Here is a 25,673-nt window from a genome sequence, read left to right on the forward strand (position 1 = left end):
AAGGTCATGACCTCAGTTTTTTGAAACTATCAACGGCGAGAATTATACGAACTTGTTGAAAGATTTGGGAGAAAAAAACCAAGCAAAAACCGCCGTATTTGGTTAGGTGTTGAAGAAGAAAGTTTTGTTTCATCAAGACAATGCACCAGCTCAAACATCCGTTATTGTAATTGCCAAAATTAATGAATTAAATGCTGAAAATCGCTACCTCATGCACCCCATTTGCAAGATTTGGCCCCTTTGGATTATTTTCTGTCCTCAGACTTAACACAAAGGCTTCGGTGGTCGAAGATTTTTCAACAATGAAGAGGTGATGTCGGCAGTTGATGGCTATTTTGAGGAGCTTCCCACGCAAGAACTTCACTATCGATTTAAATAAATTAGTAATCTGACGATACAAAGTCCGGACTAAATGCTGGATGTGGTGATTCTTACAAAATAAGTTTGTAGAAAACTAAATTATAAATCATTTGAATTACCAATAGTAAAAATTAATTGAAAACTGTTATTTCGATAAATAAATAATAATTTTCTTATTGATAAAGACCGAAATAGGTCGAAACATATGTTTTAAAATTTGAGTTTCATTTTTATTTAAAAAAAATCAAAACAAAACATTTAATATTACAAAAAAATGATTAACGAGGTGTTTTTTATATACCGAATAAGGACTAAGAAAATATACCTGGGATCGTGCGATAGTAAACGCACCGGACATAACCTAACCTAACCTAACCTTACCTAACCTAACCTAACCTAACCTAACCTGACCGAATCGACATCATCGACGTATTTCCCGATCCCTAAAGAACAATAAAAACAATAGAAATAAATGAAAGGCAATTTTATTCCACAAAAATTTAGTGACTTTACTCATCCTCTTCCATTGGAGGTCGATAATTCTTTCCAGGATACAAAAATTTTATATCTACAATGATTGCCTCGAATGGATCCACATTTTTTCGCCGGATTCGCCGTCTCCAGAGAAATTTTTGCTTGAGCCTCTGTTGGCATAATTGTTGCTATTTTAAAAAGGTTCCATCTTTTTGGGAGGGTCTGTGTCTGGGATTTTGTTATTTGTGAATAATAAGAGAACCTAAAAATAAAAAATTAATCATCAATTAACGAAACATTGGATTATTTAATAACTACTTACATTTTCGAAAGTATTCGTTTTAAATTTAACTCAAAAAAACTAAACCACGAGAAATGTTTTAAACTTGCAATGTTTTATTTACCACTAATTCAATGAACGATCAAAATGGCGGATATTTCTGCTCCTATTTACCCGCGCACGAAATGACGTTGCGAGGTGGCGGGAATTTCAAAAACATCGACGTCACCTGTAAAATTTCATTTTGCGGAAGTGCACCCGGTTAGAATATAGCTTGAGTGTAGACTTCTAATTTAAAAAGAGATTCATTTAATCGGACTTATCTATTTCTTTTTCTGTTTGTATGAACTTTGAATTCTAGCGTCGTAGTTGAACCTAGTCCCATGTCAGGTGGTTCCATCCATCTTCACAGGTTTGTCTTGCGATCGGACCGCTCGCAGGTGTGATATCCACACCGAGAATAGATTCTGAGTCCATGGGTATCGATGGGTAATCTCTCTGGCGAGTGCATCCCAAAAAAGCTGATGTTTCAAACAAAACTAGAGAAACTCTAGAGGATGTACCAAGGAATTTGGAGAGAAAAGTATGATGAGCGATTACTATTAGTCCGTAATACGTAAAATAATTTATAAACTGCTTAATGTAACGTCAATAAAACGTGTTTTTCAGTGTAATAATACAAACCGAATCAGTTGTTAATTTTTACGCATTCCTTAATACAAGAATCATATTATCATTTAATAAAAACTCAATGCCATTTTTAAGAGATATTGACCTTTTTATTCCGTATTCCATAAAAAATATTCAAATATTTTCCTTGTGCAATAGTCACTCCGATCTACTCATTCTTGACCTTGGTAATGGGAATTTAATTAAATTGCATCACGACTTTTTATGCTAATAAACCAATTTGTTTATATTTTCACTTGAAAATACAACAAAATTATTCAAATTACTACAATTAGAGACATAAATGAAACATTATTTGATGACTAGAAAATATTATATTCAATCAATCTAAATGACAGCCAATTTATTGAAAATAAACAAAACTTATGCCTGAAGTTTAGATACAGTACTACTACCAAATAGTTCCAGTTGAATATTAGGAAAACCAGGAGGTGGCGTCGTTTCTGTGCATGTCGATATTCGTCAACTGATTGAGTACATCTAAATTTTGTCAAGACATTTCATGTCTATCCAAGAACCTCTGCAGTTTAGCCCGTCTCCAATTCAGTCCTCAGTACTTTCGCATCTTCTGGATCTACCCCTTCTCTTCTTTTTATTTGTTTCAGTTTCCAATATCACCTCAACTGTCTGTCCCTCAAGAACATTAGTCGTTCGTACATGCCAAAGATGGTTCTCTAAGTTCAGAGCTCAGATCTTCTGTCTATCAGTGAAGCCAACATACCAAGGATAGAGGTAAATTCATGTCAGACAATGAAGGATCTCTCAAATATCCTTAACTAAACTTCGTCGATCATCCGAGGACATTTACAGCAGATTGGAAAAATGAGCAGAGCAGATGTTTGGGTCTACCATAATATATCCGAAGAGAATCAAACTAATCGATTAATCGAATGCAATATATGGATTTGATGATTGGATTTAGTTTATTGGAGATGGAAAATATGATAATCAAAAATGCAAAAGATACAACACTAAGTATATATACGTGGAATCGTTCATTATGAAGAGCTAAACCTTGTTAATCGATTTTGAACAGAAAAAACGTTGATCTGCAATATTGAAACGTGCAAAACTGATATTGGAAAAATTTGTTCACTAGATGTTAAAACTACATTACTTTCCTGTCCCCCTTTATGAAACTGTATTTTAATACATTAACATCAATTATTTTGTTTTAGGAAAAGCTACTCAGCAAACTGGATGAAACAGAACCGGAACTGGCGACGTGTCAAGAAGAAGAGGTAGAATAGATTTTAATAATCATTTAAGAAAAGTAATTTCGTGATTCTATATCAAATTTTGAAACGAATTATAAGGCTAGAATCCGCAATCAGCTGATAGGATCATCGGATCATAATTTTCGAAAAATTCTTCGCATAGTTAATCGTACTCAGCGGAAGAAACATTTGCGCAACTGTTTTAAAACCCTAGAGGAATCATTCTTAAACCAGTAAGCTACAATTCAACGCATTCTGGAGCGGTCGTCGTGACAATTTGTGACAATCCCAGACCAGAAGTTTATTAAATCAACATTCTACTGTGTTCGAACTGTTAAGTTGTAATCTTTCTTAGCAGAAAAATAATTGATTTCGGTTTGATTGTGAGGAAAATGGAGAGATTCCTTCATTTTATAATCTTTAGTAAACTTGTCGATGAATTTAACATTGACAATGACAACAATATGAACGGTTTTCACTTAAATCAAACTGTTTTTGAAAAATTTGAATAACTACCGGTAGTTTTGCAGTAAATCTATTTTTGAAATGATATTATAGAACTAAATAATATAATATCGTGTATTTTTTTTTAGTGTGTAATATGCATAAACGCCAAAGCGACAATGCAAACATCTCCTTGTGGACATCAAGTTGTCTGCAGAAAATGCTTCGTGAAAACGATCCAAATAGCCGTTTCCCAGAGACTTCTTCCTTTGAGATGCGTCATATGCAGAGCGAAAATTCTTAGGCTCAAGGTGAAAATCATTCTAAAATCAGCGATGTATATATGTATACACTTTTTAACTAAACATGACTAACAACTTTTGACAAACATTATTTTCCTCTCTTGAAATCATTCTTGTAATATATCAGAGTCTTTATAAACTAATATACATTCATTTTATCTTCTAGCACGGTTTTGTCCAATGAGTATGATGATTTTCAGTTTGAAGGACCGCTAAGTCCTCGAGCGCGCGTAAATCGAATCGTATCAATTTCTTTTTTTGAAGTGTGAAGCTTGAGTGCTTAATGTGTGGTTGTACAATGAAATTTCAGCTACGAAAATGTTTTGAGAAGTCTAATCCACCGCAAATGCAAATAACTGAGTGGCACAAAGCATTTGGTGACGGTAGTCGTCGAAAACGACGATGACATCAAAAAAATTCGAGGCAATGAAGCTTAAAAATCGTCCTGTCGGAATCCGAGACATCTCTTATAGATAAACCCAACATATTTTAGTTGATGTTTCGGGTATACAAAGTGTCTATGCTAGACCAAGAGATATGGAGCTATCGCAAAAACAAACCTCGAGGATAGATCGCAAAAAAAACGTAACTGAAAACCCTACATTCGTCAAATGTGTCATTACTAATTACGAAACGTAAGTTTGGGAATATAACGTCGAAACTGTCCAACAATCTTGCAAAAAATAACCTCAAAGTCAATCATTTCGTCAAAGTCAACCACCGTATTCAACAGATTTGGTTCACTGTGACTTTTTCATCTTTTCAAACTCAAAAATTTGCTCCGAAAATAGCAAATCCCTTGAAGCCCATTCCCTCAACAAGTTTATGGAAATTTATAAGTTCGAAAAGGCCCTACGTCAGTTCGTCATAAATTTGATCACGTGGCGAATCCATAAATTTAAAATTTCAAGTATGAAATATGAATTTGAGAGTTTACAAGTACTTCGCAATCCAAAACATCAATAAACTCAAGATAATCGTGTTTGTGGTTTTAAAAAAAACTGCGTCAAATGGATTGCAAAACAGCAGAAATATTTCCTGGTACTAACCTTTATTATTGCGAATATCTTTTCGACGTACTTTAAGTTTTTCGCCCCCTGTAAGTCTTCCTTCCTTCCTTCTAACCTCCTTCGTCACACAAACGATTAAAACGTCCTCTATTTGAATTATAACAATAAAAACAACTTGAATACATCGCGCATGAAACATTATTAAACGTATCAAAGGGCATTCATGCCTATTTAACATTTCAAAAATACCTTAGACCAAAAGTTTAAAAGGTACAACTTTCACTTCATCAAACACAATATTTGTTTCTTTAAAAGCTCGTCTGTAATGCTTCAATCTTATCGTAGACTGGACCTATTCTTCCAACATCGGCGAGTGGTTATTCGATGACATCTAGAGCATCATCAGTACCACAATCAGATAGTTTGTACAGCGTTAGTAGTGGAGGATCATCCATATCTTCCACGTCAAGTTCTTCCAATGGTAGCAAAGGTAACAAATCACTTTTAGTGATCTATAAGATCTCCTGGAAGATAACAGAAGGCAAATAGAAGTGTCTTAATATACTTTATGAATTTATAAACATGTAATATTAGTTAATAATGTTTCGAATACATTCCGCAGGAGAAGTTCCATGCTGCGGAGGCAGATGTTTGGGAGCTTATCCTCGTCAACCAGTTACTGGAGCGATTAAACGTTCCCAGCAACACGCGATGAAAATCAGAATACAAGATTACTGCAGGCCTGAAAAAACACACGTGAATCGATTACCGCCAATTAGGGAGCTACCAGGACAAAGCCCTCTGCATAATGTACCACCAGCTTCTACCAGAATTAGGTAAAAATGTTATTTAGACTATATAATCGAGATAAAGGCTCAAAACATTTGTTAAGTTATACTTGTTCTATATTTTAAGCCTACTAACCTTCAGTATTTGCACCGTCTAGTCTGAGGAATTGGTTTTACCTATGAAGGTCTCAATTTCTCATAGTTTGAGGTTCTGGTACTGAAAGCAATTGTCACTAAATTTACTATATCTAGGAGTCTAGAGCAGCTCTATCGTCCTTTTTGAGTGCGTCCTTTTTTTAGGTGCGCCCAGAAGATTGTCACCCAGCTAGAGCTGCCTTTGATGAAGAAAGGTTACAAATACGAGAAACTACCCCAAGAAGAGGAAGAAGAAGAAATTGTAGTTAATACGAAACCGATAGAAAAAGATAGAAGATGGTGGCGTGATAGAACAAAAAGCGAGGAAAGGATCGACAACAAAAAAAATGAAATAGTTGAAAAACAGATGGAAATGAAGGAAAAGAAGATTAAAGGAGATAAAACTAACGATAAAAAAACGAATGAAGATAAATTCTAAATGGGATATTATGATATTTTCGAGAAGTTTTAAAATATTAGAGTTAAAAAAAAATTATATCAAATTCATCCTGTTATTGTCAATTAGATTTTTAACAGTCAATAATTAATAAATAACAAGTTTTAAAAACAAATATTTTTCAATATTTTGAATCGTATTCTAATAAAGAAAGAAGAAGAAGTTGGTTATTAAGAACCCAAGCAGCACAGTGTCGTTACTATGACGTCAATTATAGGCCATTGGCGACCAATGGGGACGTCTAAAAAGACGTCTAAAATGACGTGATTATGACGGGTTAATGTCACATCCTACAGACGTCAACTAATGACGTACCTAGTCCGGCTGGTGAGACGTCAAAATGACGTACTTACTTTTGACAAATGACGTATAAGTAGGATCAAAAATATAAAAAAATGCGTTCAAATTAATACGTTTATTACAAAATCTTAAAAAACTACATACTATTACACTTATAGAACATAAAAGTTGAAATAAGGAATTACTAATGATGCAATAATGAAAATGACAACCATTCCTGCTTGAAAGGAAAAACAATACATTTCGAAAAAACTTTGTGGCAGTGCAATAACTCGATATACTCTGATAAATTTTGTATAAATTCTTTTGAGTCGACAGGGTATTTGTAAAATGAACGGTAATCCTGAAACCTCCTACCTAATATAAAAACTGCTCCATTATTATCCACTACATTTTCTATTTTGAAAACCAGTCCTTCTAAGGTAAGACAAAAACAATTTGCTTCTGAATATGATGCAATAGAAAAAATAAAATCTTTATAATGAAGCTTTTTATACTGCTTGCAAGAGAAATTTGGCGTTGGTCCTAAGAAATGGGACAATTCACATTTACAGAAGTGTTCATCATCAGGTGAAGTAGAGTCATGTTTTTCGTACACTGTCATTTCAATTTCTTTTAAGCGTCTATTAATCTGTTGTAACGGTTTATTCGGAGACTGAACTAACGATTTTAAATGGTGGAGATAATGCAAGAGATGAGTAACTACTGTACGTCGAACGTACCTTGAAGCTGCCCAGTTTGACAATTTCGAATGCAAATCGCTAGGCGGCGGTTCATTAGAAAATAAATCGTTAGGGGGCACGTTACTGGAATAGGAAGTCAAATGGTTGTATAACGTCGCATCATTGAAGAGCAAATTTTCATTAGGCGAGTTTACATTAAAATCTAAATCTCTTGAGGAACAGGTGTCATTTTCACTTTCACACATTGAACCAGCAAAAAAAACGGAATTTGATGATTCATTGGAATCATTATTAACTATTAAAGATGTATTATAACAATTCTGACTCACAGGTGCTAAATTTGCTTCTGCCATCCTTCTGTAGAGTTGTCTTTGACTAACAACACTTTTTTTCTTACGGGTTGCCATGCTGCTGCTTTTTCAATTTCTCTGGTGCATGTTTCAACCACACCTTGATGGTATCTTCTATTTCTTTCTGACTGACTAGAGGGGAGCTTTTTCTTACAGCACCTAAAAATGTTGTTTCAGATTAATAATAAGTATGCACCTACAAGTGAAAACACTTACCAATAATCACATCCTTTACGTTTAAGTTTTTAAAAGCCTTTTTCTCACCTCGTTTGCCACAAAAATTCCAATTAGTTGCAAGAGAATAAATGAACAAAAAATTTAAAATGCGGTTTGTATGTCCAGTAAAATCTCTCCCTCCAAAAGTCGATAGATATGCCGACTGGAATCACATAATTTAAATTGTAAAATACATATTAAGTGGTACAGAACACCCACCAAACCGCCAAACAACTTTTTGCTGCCGTCCGCCATTACGCGCACACGCGTTCACACCAGCAGTCCAGCACGCATGCGCCTGCACGTCTCGTATCGTATCGTGGCATTTCGATTAAAATCGCGCCAAAATTAAATCTTGGTCGACAGCCTCGACAGGAATCGATGCTAAAAATAATTGTTTCCTACTAATAAAATAGTTAAATAATTGTTAATTACAACATTCTCACTTCATCTTTAAATTCAAATTGCATTTCCACTTAAAACGTCAGTTTAGTATTTTCATTGCTAATTAATGAATTTATATTTATATCCAAATTTTAGGTAAACAACAATTTAAAATGTACAATTTTTTATAAAGCACGTATAGGGCTTAGTTTTTGTAATAAACTTTCGTTCTAATTTTTTTTATAGTTGATTAAAAAGCACTTAAAACGACCGAAAACAAACGTACGAAAGACGTCTCTAGACGACGTCAAAATGACATCTGAAATGTCACGTCATATGGACGTCGCTTATTGGTCTACGACGTCGCCGACTAATAATGTCCAATAATTGACGTCATTATAACGACACTGTGCTGCTTGGGAAGTTGTCAAAATATTAGAAAATATTTACAAAATAAAGAAGAAACGAAAATAATGGGAATAGGAAAAACTATGAATTTATCGACTCGATTCGGTTTAAAACATTTTGGTTTCTAATCTTCTGGTGTGTCCTGATTATTCCATAACGAGCAGGATCCTGATGATAAAATTTGATTCTTTATTCTATTAAATTAGTTTTCACCTTACAATTTCGGAAAATATAATAATATAGGTACTGCAAAAGTTATTAGAATCAAACAAGCTCTAGACAACAAAAAAATAACAATGGAAACAACGTTCATACTAAAAATCACGTGTTAGAAAGATGCCTCGAGCATAACATTGAAATATAAATGCTATTCATCGATTTCAAACAAGCATTCGACAGTATAAAAACTGTTAGTACCACAAGAGTTAGTAGTACTTGTAAAAATGACTATGGAATCTCGGGGCAACGGTGTTGATAAAAAGACTATATGACCAAAAAAAAATGGTGGAGGATGTACGGAAAAAATGTTTAGAAATGAACCGAAATTATGAGAATATAATAGAAAAACTCATTGGATAAACGAAGCAAGAAATAACGAATATCGAAAACTTATGATCTATGAAATTAACAATATTGTGAACACAATTAAAACAGAAAAAATCACGTGGTAGACCCACATTAAGATCATGGGAAAACGACAGGAAGATCAAAAATCAAATGGAAAATCAGATACTACAAGGAAGATCAAAAAGTAAATGAAACAATCAGATTTGCAAACGAGTAACAGACCGATGCAAGACAAAAATAAATGTAGAACAATAATTAGACAACGTTTAAAATTCCCAAATATAGATCTAAATATATAATATCCACTGGTGACTGGTTAATACAGCGACGAATATTGAATTACATCTCTTCCGAAGAAGATGATGTCCATCGACATTATTATCAATATCATCAACATTAATGGCTCGTATTTACATACATTTCTATTCAACAAGAAGAAAAATGTTTTAGAATTAACGTCAATTATTCAAAATGTCATTTCGATTATACTAAATCCAAGAAATTGGATCAGTTTCCGAAAGACGAAGAACTGGAAGACCCGGACCAACAAGATGTATTTGCGTATTGATTTGCTTTATTAGAAAAATAATTCGTAACGCTAAATTATGATTCAAAACAATACCATTAACACCTGTGCATAGGTGACAAAAATTAGCTCGGAAACATGGACCCTTAGCTCATTTTGATTGGTTATAAAAAAAGGTTTTCAAAGGATCTTCATCTACCAATATCGCCTGATTGAACTCTTATAAAGCAAGCTTGGGATTAGTTACAAAAAGTTCTTGACGACCAAAAATCATACAAGATAGAAGATTTATTGGATCAATTTGTTGAAAACGTGCCAAGAAGATATCCTTCAATGGTATCTACAAATAGGGATCGTGCAGAATTATTCTCTACAAACCAACGAATTCCGGGTATATCAAATGTGCCGCGCCTTCGCCGAATTTTTCTACAATCGTACGGGACCGGCTCCAGACCTCATAGGAGTAGGAGATGAACATAAATTTAATAAATTAGCTTCATACGGAGATTTTCTTTTTGATTGTTTATATGACTACGTTCATATTGAGCGAAAAAGGTTATATTTTACTAAAATAAAACACTCTAATTGATGCTAAACGATGGAGAGAAACAGCAAACGTTTATTTATTATAAAAAAACTATTAATTTGTATTGTTTCCAGTGTATTTTCACTGCAATCTGTTACTTTATTTTTACGTGGATCAAAACAAAAAAGGCGACGGCTACACTGGTTTGTCTGCAGACATTTTCGGTATTCTTTTTTTGAAAATAATAAATAGTAAACGTTTGCCAATTGAAACGAGTCAAATCTCGTATTATTTCGACTTTCTTCGTATCCTTAAAACGAAAATATTCAAGCGGGTAAATATTTAATTATTCAAATCACTCAATTTTCGTATTCTCATTATTTTTATAAATACGAAATTTTAAAAAGTATAATAATAAAGTGAATAGATGTTATCGTCCCGATCCATACGATCACTCTGTGTATAAACAATTAGCTAGTCTGTTAGAATATAGGCAAACATATCCGAAAATCAAAATGCGAAATACAATAAATGTTTTTAACGTAAAAAATGTGGTTTAGTACAAATATCCAACTTTGTTTTTATACATAGTGAAAATGAAAGTTTTCAACGTTGGCAATAATATTTAGAATAAAAAAAAATAATTAGAGCGTATTTTATTTAATAGATTCATAGTTCGGTAGAAATATTTGTTACTCATATAGAAATCCGATAAATTTGATCAATGAATTATGAAAATATCATATTGCTTGAAGTTAATACATTAATTTACCTAATTTTAATTATATAACGCATATCATTACTATAAATATTCTTTAAAATATATTTTTTTTTTAATTTGAGCTAAGATAAAATTGATATTACGAACTAACACGACGATAAAATTGGAGAGACAAACATAGTCCAGTGAACAACGGTAAAAATATGGTATCACCTCAGAATTTCATCGAGACGCATGAAATTTTGGAATTAACTTCTATTAACCCTTCACCACAAAATCTAACCTATGCAAATAAGTGCAAATTATTATATGAGGTGAAAACTACCCCTTATTATCAAAAAATAAAAGTTAAAGCATTTAGAAAGTTAAAAAGAATATATTTATAGGATTAAAATAAAGATAGCATGTTGTTTTAGGATACTATTTGTGTTTTCAACCCTTAATCAATGTATTTCAACCCGTATTATATCCTTATAAACGTAAAAAGTCTCCTTTCACAAAATCAGATGTTGCCAGTACCATATATGCCTTATTTATAATCTGTTTGTTAAATTTTGAGCTAGGAAAGCGATTTTGTAGGAAAATACATAATCTGTTAGGATAAAAGGGTTTGAAATACATTGAATCCTTTATTTTTAAAAGGGAAACGTTCAAAGGACTCCAAAACGGTATCAGTCACACGCTACTAACAACTTTGAAAGGTTATATCTCGGTTAATTCTTAACCTACCATTTAAACTTTTCGTTAAATTAAATTTCCAAAATAACCTTCAAGTTCAAACGAATCAATGACTTCTTTGAGATTTTGCCAATTCTCTTAATTTTATCAATGTGTACAATATTACTTTGAATGTATATACCTCAAATTGTAAATGCAATAAAGTTTTAACCAAATTTTATGAATTATCATTCCACTTTACTACAGAAATATCAAGAAAACCACCTTATTCCCTACCAAATACCACAGAAGAGACTTCAATCCATCTAATTGAGCTTTCCACCATGTTTTATGATATACCAAGATGGCAGTCTCATTGACATGTCAGTAGGTGTTGAAAAAATCTTATCTCGAAGCAATATTTCGGATCTAGAAGCTACTAGATGAAAGAACATGGCACAAAATGGCCAGAAGTCACAAATATCGATCGCGTTGAAAGCTTCAACAAGTAAAAAGTTTTGTTTGAATATAATGTTGAAAAGCCAAACCAGACACGGCAACAGTCGTATATAAAAGAAGAATATCTAACTGAATAACTTCATTCACAACAACAACAAATTGTCAAATCAGCGATAGGTTTTTGTGTGGTTTTTCAACTTATTTTTTCGATTTTAGACCTCATTACCTACAGTTTTATTGCAAAATTACATGTCAGAAACGTGGCTTTATTGGATTAAATGTTTTCTTACATCGCGTAATAGAATTCTTTCTCAAACAATGTTGACAGCTGACTTTTCGTTACACAAAACAAACAATTTTTGATACGCGAAATAGGAAAGCACCACAGAACTATAGTAGTATTGGCACGCGCACTGGCTGAGCGTTCCGATGTAGATTCTCAACGAACCATCGATATATCAATCTTTCTAACCTTGTTTTGTTCTTTTTCGTTTTTATTAGCACGACGTGTACGTTCACTGTTTGAATCTCTAGTACTATGAACTGAAACTACTTTTCTTGGCGTAATTGAAGGAAATAAACATTAGTCTTCTACAATCTAATAAAAGGCACATTCTTGTGAAAAGGCATGCGATCATAAAGGATCTCAAAGTAATAAGAAATGTCATCTAACGAACTTGAAATAATCTGATTGGTTATGAAGAGTTAGCGGAAACGGATGCTTGGTTCTTTATTATGCGCAAAGTGTAGTTCAACTAAATCACTATACGAAATCGAACTTTTGTTAAACAAAATTAAAATGTCGACACTAAGCAACGTTGTTTATTATTTCCACTCACAAGTTTTCAAAATTCAAGTCGGTCTTTAATTTTTTTTTTTTGAAGATAGAAATTAAACTGAGAGTGATTTTCAAAATCAGATGTAACAAAGAAAGCGTTACTTGACTATTTTCTTGCGTAAAAAAATCAAATGTAACAGAAAAACTTTAGGTACGTACTTTTCAATAATATCATTTTTATAATTGTGAATGTTTATAAAAAGATGTAAATTTAGAAAACTTTGTCGGTAATGTGTATAAACAGCATAATTTTTATAATGATAAGTATATATTTGATTTTGATTTATCCTTTTATGTCAATTATATCATTGAAATTCATTGACATTAGTCACTGACATGACAGCTTTGACATAACGGCATTTTTCTTGTGTTGTGAGTTGCCACATTATGTGAAAAATAGCTGCTTCTCATACTCAAATAATAACGTCATTATTCAACGAATAGAACAAACACGTAATGTGAATTAATATTCTCAATATTTCTCAAAGAAGCGACATAACTAAAATACTATTATTTATAAAATAATTATTCACATCAATGATGTTTTCAATCATCTAGTGTTGTGTAAATAGTTGCTTATTTTGACGACGAGATTTGACAACTTGATGTCCTAACCTCACTTTCAATCTGCGTTCACAAAGCTCACTAACGCACACGGTTTCAAGCTTGTGCAGGTTGCTGGTAAAAACTCAGTCATGTCTCCCTGGTGAGACCGAAAAGAAGCTTGCAAACTGAGAAACCGTCAATTTTTTTTAATAATAATGGTACTCCAGTGTCACGATACTCCTAATTTGTACAACGAAATATTTTATTATAGAAAGTTTCAGTGGATATTCTCAAGATGACGATACGCGATACAACTTTTCTAACAGAAGTAATGGACACCATTGCTAGTTTCAAGGACTCGAAAGGTTCACCTCCCGATAAGATACTCGATCGTATCATTTCGCAGAGGAAAACTCCATTGAAGAACCCATCTTTGCGCGTTAAGAAGGCTCTAAAAAACGGTTTGGAAAGCGGTCTTTTGAAAGAAATTAATGGGAAATTCAAATTAGGTAAATATTAATGTTTAAAATCAATTGGAGCCAAAATTTGATACACTTGAAAACGTTCAAAATAGAACCAATAGTTTTTCTTGTGCTGTAGTCGTGACGTCGTGCTTCATAAAACTGCTTCTGCTCCTTTTCATGTCTCTAATTTCATTTTCCATTGTCATCCTTCTTTGGATTTCCAAGATCATATAACAGCGCAGCATTTAAAACCTTCTGAAGCAATCATTGGTTGTCATCGTAAGGAAATACGTAGATTCGGATTGTGAGCCAATCTAAAACTAGAGATAGTGAAGAAACGAGGCCTCCAATCATATTTTTTGATGCAGAAAACCAATACAAAAGACGATGTCTGAAGATATTGATCTTGAACTTCTATAGGTTGTAGTGCTCGAGAAAAACGTGCCTTAGTAGCTGATTTAATAGCTTTTAACTTTTCCAAAAAAAGGATTCTCGATACATCGACATTCTGGGCTTTTGCAGGTGTACTCGTTGTTCTCAAACTACCTTTACCTATTGAGTAGATCTTGCACATTCTCCTCTAGTTGGAATTATGTCGAAACATCTCGAATTAGCATCTGTTGTGGTAATATTGATTTCTTCCAAAGTCTTTCTGGCTATTAAATAATCCAAAATTTGATCAACAAAGCCTCCATGATCTCCACTTTTCAGCCGAGATCCACTCGGAGGCCTTAGGTCCATTGTGATGCCCTTGCCGACATTTCGGTCAGCACCATTCCATTCCTCTTCCGTTGCCATGTCCTTGTCCCCTTGTCCCCAAGCTTTTCCAGTTTGCAATGAAGTGATTCAGGTCCTTAACACCCAGGTTCTTCCAGACATTCCAATATTTCGCTCCCCATGCATCGAAGTCTCTCAACAAAGCCTTATTTTCCTGTGGTTTATGAGAGAGTTTATTGAAGTCACGTCTACAAGGACCAAAAGGCTTTTTAAATACTAAATGATTAACTAATTTTTATTTTCGCAGGTCTCGGTTCAAAAGACTATGCCATATTTAAAAATTTCAGAACGCTAGGAGGCAGAGATCTCCCGTTCAAAGAATTTCGCAGGAGAGGTAGACGTCGACCAAGTAGACGCCGTAGACGTAGTAAGAGAAGACGTAGAAGTGAATTTTTCGACGTGGACGATATTGTACTCAACCCAGAAAGTAAGCTAATGATTTTATTTTGTTTGGTTTTGCAAATTTTGGTTTTATTCTAGCTCACGAAGGTTCGCCTTTTCTAAAATTGACTACGAGCTCCATACTGCCGATTAAGGAAATCCGCGGACGCGGACGTCGTAGTAGGAGTAGAAGGAGACGTAGTAGACGAAGAGGAAGAAGACGAAGTGATGCTTTGATTGATAGCGAGAGTAAGTAAGAAGAAAATGCTGCTCCAACAACCATTTTTCCATTCAATTTTCAATTATTATCATAATAATTAAATTTGATTTACAGTAACTGCTGAATTGATGGATCGAAGTAGACGGAGGCGCCGGAAGGCGAGAAGGCGAAAACGTCGCGGACGACGACGGGCATTGGATGATAGAGAAGAAAGCGCTAGGAGTTCGGATTCTGGAAAAATTTCGAAAGCGTCGTCAGAAGAGAAGCCAAAATCTGCTAAAAGTGGAAATGGTGATAGAAATACACTCGAAAAACGAGATATAGGTATAAATTTTGTAATTTGGCAATTGAAGACTTGATTATATATTTTTTTTACGTAGTTGCAGAACCGGAAGGAAATCGAATCAACGAGAACGTAAGCGGCCATTGCATTCACGGTTTTCATCACGATGACGGTCATTATGGACATTCGCCACATTTCGAAAGGGAATACTATGATTAGTTTATGGAAAAGGTTCTTGTAATGATGCTTACGTGATGTGGTGCTTATTAATTATTAAAAGTATATTGACATTGACGTTTCTTATTAATCTAAATATTGGAAAATTATGGTACATCGCTAAAGTCAATCAGAGTGACTACTTATCCTATTGGCAAACGTTTTTACCTACACTAAAGTATTTCTTGTCGTTTTCTCATAACCTAAGTACGGTTCCTCTTCATATAAACCCTTGGTAGGTTTGATAAACTATTTTTTTTTTCAGATATTGTGTTGTGGTTGTGTTTCAAAGATAAATATTTGAAAATAATATCGAAACAAAATAAAATTCAATTGTTTTCAACAGGTGCACAGCAAAAAATAAACGAGTTATTCGATAACCAAAAATTCACCGTCTCTTTTCGAGTATAAATCGAAAAAAATCGATCCTAGGAAAAAATTTATGATAATCAAAATTGTAGGAAATTTAATTTTAAACAACTTTGTTTATTACAATTTTTCGCGTAAAATTGAAAATAAACGAGTTATTTGATAACCAAAAATTCACTCCCTCTTTTCGAGTATAAATCGAAAAAATTCGATCCTAGGAAAAAATTTACGAGAATCAAAATTGTAGGAAATTTAATTTTAAACAACTTTGTTTATTACAATTTTTCGTGTAAAATTGAAAATAAACGAGTTATTCGATAACCAAAAATTCCCCCCCTCTTTTCGAGTATAAATCGAAAAAATTCGATCCTAGGAAAAAATTTACGAGAATCAAAATTGTAGGAAATTTAATTTTAAACAACTTTGTTTATTACAATTTTTCGTGTAAAATTGAAAATAAACGAGTTATTCGATAACCAAAAATTCACTCCCTCTTTTCGAGTATAAATCGAAAAAATTCGATCCTAGGAAAAAATTTACGAGAATCAAAATTGTAGGAAATTTAATTTTAAACAACTTTGTTTATTACAATTTTTCGCATAAAATTGAAAATAAATGAGTTATTTAAGAGACAAAAAATAACCCTTAAAATCAAGATGTCTGATGCAGCAACAAGTCTGGTACCTCTACTTTTTGAAATTTAGATATCGACTATAATAACTAATTTTCATTCTGTTCTTTCTCCGATTATGTCTAAAAGAAGTACTATTGTTGAGGATATTCAGAACATATCATATCTTTCAACTTATTCTTTATACGAAAAACATTTATTTTAACAATTCTTAATTTCCAAAGGAATGTTATTTTTTATACTGACAGTACTTTGCAACATTGAGTATTTTGACCAAATTGTAGACGCCTTTCAAGTTTTCGCCAACTCTTCAAAGTATACCAAAATTATAGTTTCCAAAGAAGATTTTATTTTTGTATTTCTCCTCCATTCCATGCTCCATATTTTTGTTGCTTTTTTCGATATCTCTGACGTAGCATTATCAAAATCGTCACTACTATCAGTATCCATATTATTTATTAATTATAAATTGATATAAATATATTCTAATAAAATAATATTTAATGGATTTATCAAATCACAAATGAATACTATCTCAAGAATTTAAAAAACTTTTATAACCTGACACTTGTGTCAACTATTTAAAGTTGACAATAGCCAACAAAGTTTTCGTCGATTTTTGTTGATTCTCCATATAAATATTTCTCACAGTGTGAGCATTATGTGGTTCTGAAATTAATTTAGATATGAGAAATAGGACACTTTTCATAGTAATTGAACCGTGACTTGAACCTGGGATCTCCTGTATGTGAGCCTCGTGTGGAGGTCTAATTCAGGCAATTTGACTGTGGTTTCCATTTATTGGTGCTTTGAATTGATTGAACAGCATTTTATTTTCCCTCAAATAAGGTGCTCCAATAACGATACGTTATAGTTGCTGTTAATGGTTTTTGTTTTTACTGATCCCATAATCGTTCCGACCGACTTTAGAGACTTACCACGCTTTGGAATCTCTTCGTTACGTGCAATTCATTGTACTCCGGTGTGAAATGATACAACTATTGTCACATACCGACGCAATAATTCGGTATTATTACGATTTAATTGTTCCAAACATAGCTCACAATTAGCAATTCTTTGTTTGTTTACCTCGAGGCGGCCATTTTTGTATGGGCATCAGCTGATTTTGACATTTTGTTAGATTGTTCCAAGTTGAAATTAGAAAACACGTTGGTTAAGTCAGACAACTTCAAATCGCCGGCTTATTGTCGAAATCGTATCGCCTTTGCGTTCATTTGGTTAGAAAATAGCCTAATCTAATTATGAATTACCATCATTAATTCATTGTTATAATTATAAAAATGCATGATATTGTTTGCCAAAACACACGAGATTTAAAAATTGTATAAGAAAGAAAAATAATTGGACTATTTGAGATTAAACGATGATTGTATCATATGCAACTAAACGTACATGATTTTTATATATTTATTTTGATAATGACAGTATAGGCAACCAAGTACACATCTACTCACTAAAATATTTAAAATCAGATAAATGTCTTAATATCATGTATGTTTGTGTCTTATTATTTATTCAAATGTTATTAAAATAAAAAGATGGATATTGATAGGGAATTTAATTTACCTCGACTAGAAATGAGTAAGGTTTAACAATTATTTTATATCATTTCCTTTACAAATATTAAAGCAGAACAGACATTTACCGCGATATATGGTCAAAAATGTCAAATGTGTCAAAAAAAGGTAGCGCCACTTTGACACCAGGGTTAAAGGAAACGCAAAATATTGTTACAGACAAAACACGAATTAAAATGATTCTAGGTGCAAATTTCCCTATAATCTTTTAGGTTATGTTTTTAATTCATATTTCACTTTACCTACACCAGCGTCATTCTGGACGGTTTTTGAACTATTATTTATCGTATACAGCTAGACACTTTTTCGTATTTATACATAAAAAATACTCATCCTCCTCTCTACGATTCATACCGCCATTGTCAAAAATTGTAGCATATTCCGGAAGGGTGATGACTTACACGCCACCTGGTTTTTTGTAATGTTAATATAATGACGTGTTTGCTTAAAATTAAAACGTCAAATAATTTTGACTGTAATAACATGAAATTTATATAAAAAATTGGACACTAAGCAACAGTTGTTTATAAACTTTCATCAAATGTCGGTTTTCAAAATTTAAGTTGAATTTTTTCGGCATTGAAATAAAAATTAGTTATATTGAAATTTATATGTAACAGAATCGCGGTAAGTGGCATTGTTTATTCAATATTTTTCATAGTCAGTTTATATTGTTAGAACCATTTTCAAATTCACAAAAATTTTTAAAATCGTCAAAAAAATGTTATTTGTTGTTATGTCAAATTTTTTTCGCTTATGTATGGACAATAGGGTAGAACTTGTATAGAGTATAAACCTTTAGGTATAACAAGTTTGACAAGTACTTGAAAATTTCGAGAATGAGATTTTTTTTCACACTCGTTAACCAATGAGAATGAGCAGCTTTTCCTGGATTTCTTTTTGCCAAGTCTCCTGTTGATACAGCTAGACAAATTTGGAATAAGTACTTCTGGTCAGCACTCAAGTCTTCTAAATCGATTTCTGGAAAATTCAATTCAATTTGTAATTGGAAGTTTTTCGTAATTTTCAAGATGTTTGCCTATTGGAGCAGAAAATCCTCTTGGATTGTAGTCTATCAAGATATTGGAATTATCCATTGCAAGGCTCTTCTAAGCCTAACCTAACCTAACCTAACCTAACCAAACTTAACCTAAATTAACCTAACCTTACCTAACCTAACCTAACCTAACATAAATAGATATAAATAGCTTGGAGACAATTAATGATAAACGTGAGTCATTTTCGGTATTTGAAGACTCTGCGGCATCAGTAAATTTCATTTTAAAATTGAAATTGAAACAATACAATATTCGAGGTTTCGTTTTCAAGTTCCACCCTAATGGACAACATTAATCGACCGAAATAGTCCCAAAGCTGGCTACAAAAAACAGCATAAGTAAGGTACACGACGTTTGAGCTTGGAAACGAGGGCCCCGTAATTAGTATATCACCGAACGGCATTTCTGGCACTCTGTACAGATCGGATATGAAAATGCCACCCGGTTTTCCCTGGCGAAAAAATGGGCTGGAAAACCTCATATGGTACACGAGTAAACCTCAAATAAGAGCTCTGTAATAACGCCAGAAGTTTTGGAGGTCGGAAAAGCCTCGCCAGAAGTGACAGAAAGTGCCAGAAAATTCGTCCGAAAACCCGATATGGCACACGAGTGAAACCTTGTGGAACGTGAGGCCGGACTCTCAACTAGTAGCGGTGTAATAGTGCCAGAAGTTTTGCAGGTCGGGAAACCCTCGCCAAAAGCGACTAAAAGTGCCGGAAAATTCATCAGAAAAAACTCACGTGGTATATGCTTCAAACTTTTCGGGTCTTAACTAAGAGTGGCGTAATAACGCCAGAAGTTTCACAGGTCGGAAAACCTACGAAAAAAATAAGGTTTTCGGCTCGAATGAAAATTATTTTTGTTGGCTTCATTGAAACTAACCTATTTTCATGAATTTTTGTTTAAAAATGTCTGGGAACAGTTGTATCTTTGCGAAAAGTCCTTCAGTAATATTTATCGGCTCATGGGGCTCCAAGAAACTTTGAAGATCGTTGGGGAAAGATGAGGCTAGTTGAGAGTTTGGCCTCACGTTCCACAAGGCTCCACTCGTGTACCAAATCGGATTTTTCGGACGAATTTTCACTTCTGGCGAGGCTTTTTCGACCTTTAAAACTTCTGGCGTTATTACAGCGTTCTTATTTGAGGTTCGGACCGCACGATCCAAGAGTTTTCACTAGTGTACCATATGAGGTTTTCCAGCCCATTTTTTCGCCCGGAAAACAGTTTCCAAGCTCAAACGTCGTGTACCTTATCGATGCTGTAACAAATTTGAGTCCAGCATTGAAGATCTGCGTTTAGTTTGTGAACGCAATTCACTTGTAAAAGTATTTGATCGGATTTCAAACATTTAGAATTGAGGTTAGAGTATTGAGCAACGGAACAAGATAATCAATCAAATTCTTCTCTTCAATTCTATTGCAGAAAACCCAAATGAATACTCGCAAGATGACCATACGTGACACCACTTTCCTAGGCGAAGTAATGGATACCATAGCTAATTTCAAGGATTCAAAAGGTTCGCCTCCCGATAAGATACTCGGTGCTATTGTTTCGCAAAAGAAAGTTCCAATAAGGAATCCATCTTTGCAAATGAGGAAAGCTCTGAAGAACGGTCTGGAAACTGGTCTCTTGAAAGAGATGAATGGAAAATTCAAGTTATGTGAGTATTTTGAATAAAATAATCAATTTTATAAAACAATTTTCAGCTTCTTTCTATAACTCCAGCTCTCAAACCATATTTTTGGTGGTCTTCTCATGTTTGGTTTATAGTTTTTGCCCATTTCGTCCATCTGTTCTACACTAGTTCCATTCACCAGAAGATAATGCATCTTTGTCCAGTTTAACCTGAAAAAACTCGATAGGACTCTTGTCGGTATTCGTCGATTGTTTTTACCTAGGTTGACACATCCAGCAGATCTTCTCTGGTTATAGTTTCCCAAGAGAGTCTGCTTGGCTATCGGACAAGATGATGATCCTCTTTTTGCGATAATTCTTTTCTAGATTGAACTGAACAAATTTTTCAATTGCATACATTTCTGCTTGAAAAATGATGATGTATTGGCCAGGCTTTCAGAGGTTTTGGTTCTTGGTCCGTATCCTGGGTCACGTCCCAGGTTTAGACATTATTTCGGAACGGTTTTTCTTTGGGGATTCCTGTCTCAGTGTTGCTCCGTCACGATTTCCAGTACTATGTGGAGAGGTGGGAGAAATTGTTCTTATTCGTTGTGTTATCGTTAACTGTACGTTTTTCATTAGGTCTAAGCAACAGGGAATACTCCAGATTCAAAAACTTTGCGATGATGCGGACGAAGCAGCTTCGGATTAGAGAATTCAGAAGAAGAGACATGCGTCTTCTAGATAAACGCCGGAGACGCGATAGTAGAAGAAGAGACATGCGTCTTCTAGATATACGCCGGAAACGCGATAGTAGAAGAAGAGACATGCGTCTTCGAGATAAACGCCGGAGACGCGGTAGTAGAAGAAGACGCAGAAGTCAATTCTTCGAAAATGATACCAAAGAACTTCATAAGAGTAAGTCAATAACCTTTTAACATTTGTTATTAATTTCGTATCCCTTTCAGCTTCAAATGGTTCACGATTGCTCAAATTAGCCCCGAGTTCTATAAACGAATTACGTAGACGTAGTAGAAGTAAAAGACGTAGACGTAGACCTAGAGTAAGAAGAAGAAGTTATTTTTTAAAAGACAACATTAGTAAGTGTGAATTTTCCTTATGAGCCGAATCAATTTTGTAAAACCATTTGATTCGTAGCGATGGCCGAGCTGATGGACCGTAGTAGACGGCGTAAAGGAAGAATGCGAGAACGGCTCGTACGTCGACGAAGTTTAGTAGAAAGAGAAGGCGATGAAAATCCGGAATCTAAAGAGATATCGAGAATATCATCGGAAGAAGAACCGAGAATTGTCAAAAGTGGATCGAGGCATCCCCTTGTGAAACGAGAAACGGGTATGATTATTATTATTTAAAATGTTGAGACTTTATATGAAACTCGACCGTATTCGTAAATAGGTTTTCACTTTGAATCAAATGACTTCAGTTACTCAATCCATTATACCGTTTTAAAATAGTTCCAGATCTCTATCACGGCACTGTTTTTCTTTTTTTAATACATCCTGTCACCTAGTTAACTTCTTCTTCATCAGTCAAATGTCAAACACAGTCGTAGCCGTAGCCGCCCTACTCAATTACCTTCCAAAAGCTGTTGAGAACAATACCAGACCTGCAGAGAATAATTTTTACTATATCAGGGCGATTTACTGTTTTTTGCATGTTCATATTGTATTTTTTTGCTTAATTACAGAACCAGGAGGAAATCAAATCAACGACAACGTGAATGCTCATTGCATTCACAGTTTTCACCACGACGACGGTCACTACGGACATCCACCGCATTTTGGAAGAGAATATTACAATTAATTTAACAAAATCACCAACAAAAAAAAGTCTCTACAAATGTTATGTTATAATATTGTTAATATTATGAGTGGAGTATTGTCTGTATCGTCTTTTAAATATATTATCATTATCGTTGTTGTGTTCAATTCATTCCATATAACTAGATTCTATAGACAGATATGATAAGAACGATATTAAAATGATGGAAATGCAACGAAAACTTACAAAAAATGACAGAAAAACCACAATAAAGGACTGGAAATTGACAAAAAATTCTTTGAAAATGACAGAAGTGTCAAAAAAATGACAGAAAAACTACCAAATATGAGAGAATTAAGGAAAACTGACAAATGACAGAACGATTGAAATTTTATGGAATTAACAGAATAAAGACTAAAAACTGATTGACAGAAGCTTCAAAAAATGACGGAGAAACGACTGCAAATGACAGAAAAGCAATTTATAGACAAAAGAACGAAATACTGCAGAAGAACGATATTAAAATACATAATATAAATGCAACGAAAACCGACAAAAATGACAAAAGGGAAACAACTGACAGAAAAACTACAATAAAGGACTGAAAATTGACAAAAAATTCTTTGAAATTGACTGAAGTGCCAAAAAAAATGACAGAAAAACTTCCAAACATTAGATAATTACGAAAAACTGACAAATGACAGAACGATTGAAATTTGATGGAACTAACAGAATAAAGACTAAAAACTGATTGACCGAAGCTACAAAAAATGACAGAAAGACGACTTAAAATGGCAGAAAGACGACTGCAAATGAAAGAAAAGCAATTTATAGACAAAAGAACGAAATTCTACAGAAGAACGATATTAAAATGATAGAAATGCAACGAAAATTGACAAAAAATGACAGAAAGGAAACAACTGACAAAAAAACTACAATAAAAGACTGAAAATTGACAAAAAATTCTTTAAAATTGACAGAAGTGTCAAAAAAATGACAGAAAAACTTCCAAACATTAGAGAATTAAGGAAAACTGACAAATGACAGAACGATTGAAATTTGATGGAACTAACAGAATAAAGACTAAAAACTGATTGACAGAAGCTTCAAAAAATGACGGAGAAACGACTGCAAATGACAGAAAAGCAATTTATAGACAAAAGAACGAAATACTGCAGAAGAACGATATTAAAATACATAATATAAATGCAACGAAAACCGACAAAAATGACAAAAGGGAAACAACTGACAGAAAAACTACAATAAAGGACTGAAAATTGACAAAAAATTCTTTGAAATTGACAGAAGTGTCAAAAAAATGACAGAAAAACTACCAAATATGAGAGAATTACGAAAACTGACAAATGACAGAACGATTGAAATTTTATGGAATTAACAGAATAAAGACTAAAAACTGATTGACAGAAGCTTCAAAAAATGACGGAGAAACGACTGCAAATGACAGAAAAGCAATTTATAGACAAAAGAACGAAATACTGCAGAAGAATGATATTAAAATAATAGAAATGCAACGAAAACTGACAAAAAATGACAGAAAGGAAACAACTGACAGAAAAACTACAATAAAAGACTGAAAATTGACAAAAAATTCTTTAAAATTGACAGAAGTGTCAAAAAAATGACAGAAAAACTTCCAAACATTAGAGAATTAAGGAAAACTGACAAATGACAGAACGATTGAAATTTGATGGAACTAACAGAATAAAGACTAAAAACTGATTGACAGAAGCTTCAAAAAATGACGGAGAAACGACTGCAAATGACAGAAAAGCAATTTATAGACAAAAGAACGAAATCCTGCAGAAGAATGATATTAAAATAATAGAAATGCAGCGAAAACTGACAAAAAATGACAGAAAAGAAACAACTGACAGAAAAACTACAATAAAGGACTGAAAATTGACAAAAAATTCTTTGAAATCGACAGAAGTGTCAAAAAAATGACAGAAAAACTTCCAAACATTAGATAATTACGAAAAACTGACGAATGATAATCTGATAATACTAAACAGTATAGTAAACAAATTCCTAACCTCAAATTGTTACTAATATTTTGTACATAGTTTAACAATGAGAATAACGAAGCTAAGTTTTACGAAACGAAAATCAGCTGATCTGCAGGCTTGAAATACTGCGACTTGCATTGCATTGCACTTTATTTCGCATCATGTCAAGCGGCATGGTGCAAGAAATTGCATGCAATTTCTTCCAAAGTCAAAATATTCATCCTGCATCATGGCTGCCACCATCAATAATTGGTAATAATCTGCTGCTGCCTTGATTTTGTAGTCTGATGGACATGTCAAATGTCAAATGTCATTGGATTTCATCGTTGAATTGCAGCTTGTACGCAATCAAAATGGCACAAAACCGGTGATGTTCCATCTTGCATTGAACAATCATCTTCATCTGCGCATGCTTTTCATTAAAAAATATTGGGATTCGCATTACATTGCTAGTTGAATTGAATAGTCTGATAATACTATTAAATTTCAAGCTATAAGCCAATTCAAAAACTTGACTTTCCGTTTAGCGTTGTCGTTCGCGGGTGACGTTTACAGTTTGACGTCTATTGACTCTATAAACTTGACGTTAACCTAAAAATTTTGTTATTCTTATTGACGTGTATACTGCTTTTTGTTTTCGTGATATTTTTGTTTGTAATTCGGGATTTATATAGAATAACGAAGTGTTTATTATTGGTAGCCTTAGACAAAATCACGTGATAAACGCAAACGGATGTAATTGACAGATAAAATTCGTTTATGTTGAAAGTCACCAACGGCAGATGGCGACGTCAAACGGCAACTATGAACGGTCTGATGCATGTTTTTAACAAACGGCAAACGGAAAGTCAAGTCAGGAATCTTCCTTAATTCCGATAAAGTTCAAATGACATTTTTTCATTAATGGAACTGCTT

General features: G+C 33.5%; 4 protein-coding genes across 7 annotated transcripts in view; 3 read left to right on the plus strand and 1 right to left on the minus strand.

The window, feature by feature from the left end:
- LOC130899239 (uncharacterized) overlaps positions 1 to 11,731 on the plus strand; it is a 43,445-nt gene extending 31,714 nt beyond the window's left edge. The window contains exons 3-7 of the mRNA XM_057809014.1: positions 2,983 to 3,045; positions 3,615 to 3,776; positions 5,123 to 5,267; positions 5,400 to 5,613; positions 5,866 to 11,731. Of these exons, the coding sequence (XP_057664997.1) occupies positions 2,983 to 3,045; positions 3,615 to 3,776; positions 5,123 to 5,267; positions 5,400 to 5,613; positions 5,866 to 6,139 (858 nt within the window). The 3' untranslated portion in view covers positions 6,140 to 11,731. The remainder of the gene's footprint in view (positions 1 to 2,982; positions 3,046 to 3,614; positions 3,777 to 5,122; positions 5,268 to 5,399; positions 5,614 to 5,865) is intronic.
- Positions 6,558 to 8,507, minus strand: LOC130899240 (uncharacterized). Of its 2 annotated transcripts, XM_057809016.1 has the most exons (3): positions 7,926 to 8,077; positions 7,707 to 7,869; positions 6,558 to 7,649 (listed from the first exon to the last, which is right to left on the minus strand). In XM_057809016.1, the coding sequence occupies exons 1-3, from the start codon at positions 7,959 to 7,961 to the stop codon at positions 7,534 to 7,536; spliced, it is 315 nt and encodes a 104-aa protein (XP_057664999.1). In that variant the 5' UTR covers positions 7,962 to 8,077; the 3' UTR covers positions 6,558 to 7,533. The 2 variants fall into 2 exon arrangements, with proteins under 2 accessions (XP_057664999.1, XP_057664998.1); XM_057809015.1 differs by having other exon boundaries at positions 7,707 to 8,507.
- A 1,012-nt stretch (positions 11,732 to 12,743) lies between the features above and the next one.
- On the plus strand, positions 12,744 to 15,755 carry LOC130899241 (luc7-like protein 3). Of its 3 annotated transcripts, none has more exons than XM_057809017.1 (6): positions 12,744 to 12,943; positions 13,610 to 13,847; positions 14,827 to 15,006; positions 15,060 to 15,209; positions 15,295 to 15,504; positions 15,561 to 15,755. In XM_057809017.1, exons 2-6 carry the CDS (start codon positions 13,634 to 13,636, stop codon positions 15,680 to 15,682), a joined length of 876 nt encoding a protein of 291 aa, XP_057665000.1. In that variant the 5' UTR covers positions 12,744 to 12,943; positions 13,610 to 13,633; the 3' UTR covers positions 15,683 to 15,755. The 3 variants fall into 3 exon arrangements, with proteins under 3 accessions (XP_057665000.1, XP_057665001.1, XP_057665002.1); XM_057809018.1 differs by having other exon boundaries at positions 12,748 to 12,943; positions 13,620 to 13,847; XM_057809019.1 differs by having other exon boundaries at positions 12,802 to 12,943; positions 15,567 to 15,755.
- A 2,990-nt stretch (positions 15,756 to 18,745) lies between these two features.
- Positions 18,746 to 22,887, plus strand: LOC130899242 (probable splicing factor, arginine/serine-rich 7). The gene is made up of 6 exons (XM_057809020.1): positions 18,746 to 18,904; positions 20,758 to 20,995; positions 21,592 to 21,867; positions 21,918 to 22,049; positions 22,108 to 22,302; positions 22,658 to 22,887. The coding sequence occupies exons 2-6, from the start codon at positions 20,767 to 20,769 to the stop codon at positions 22,771 to 22,773; spliced, it is 948 nt and encodes a 315-aa protein (XP_057665003.1). The 5' UTR covers positions 18,746 to 18,904; positions 20,758 to 20,766; the 3' UTR covers positions 22,774 to 22,887.
- The last annotated feature ends 2,786 nt before the right edge of the window (positions 22,888 to 25,673 follow it).

Source organism: Diorhabda carinulata, chromosome 11 (genome assembly GCF_026250575.1).
Source record: "Diorhabda carinulata isolate Delta chromosome 11, icDioCari1.1, whole genome shotgun sequence".
Classification (NCBI taxonomy): domain Eukaryota; kingdom Metazoa; phylum Arthropoda; class Insecta; order Coleoptera; family Chrysomelidae; genus Diorhabda; species Diorhabda carinulata.

What these genes read in the sequence shown, in the direction of transcription:
- LOC130899240 (XM_057809015.1), bottom strand. Translation starts at nt 7,547, where the DNA reads ATGGCAACCCGTAAGAAAAAAAGTGTTGTTAGTCAAAGACAACTCTAC.
- LOC130899241 (XM_057809017.1), top strand. Translation starts at nt 13,634, where the DNA reads ATGACGATACGCGATACAACTTTTCTAACAGAAGTAATGGACACCATT. An exon ending in TAATGGGAAATTCAAATTAG is followed by an intron (nt 13,848 to 14,826) that starts GTAAATATTAAT and finishes TTATTTTCGCAG; the next exon opens with GTCTCGGTTCAAAAGACTAT. An exon ending in TATTGTACTCAACCCAGAAA is followed by an intron (nt 15,007 to 15,059) that starts GTAAGCTAATGA and finishes GTTTTATTCTAG; the next exon opens with CTCACGAAGGTTCGCCTTTT.
- LOC130899242 (XM_057809020.1), top strand. Translation starts at nt 20,767, where the DNA reads ATGAATACTCGCAAGATGACCATACGTGACACCACTTTCCTAGGCGAA. An exon ending in GAATGGAAAATTCAAGTTAT is followed by an intron (nt 20,996 to 21,591) that starts GTGAGTATTTTG and finishes GTTTTTCATTAG; the next exon opens with GTCTAAGCAACAGGGAATAC. An exon ending in TTTTTTAAAAGACAACATTA is followed by an intron (nt 22,050 to 22,107) that starts GTAAGTGTGAAT and finishes TTTGATTCGTAG; the next exon opens with CGATGGCCGAGCTGATGGAC.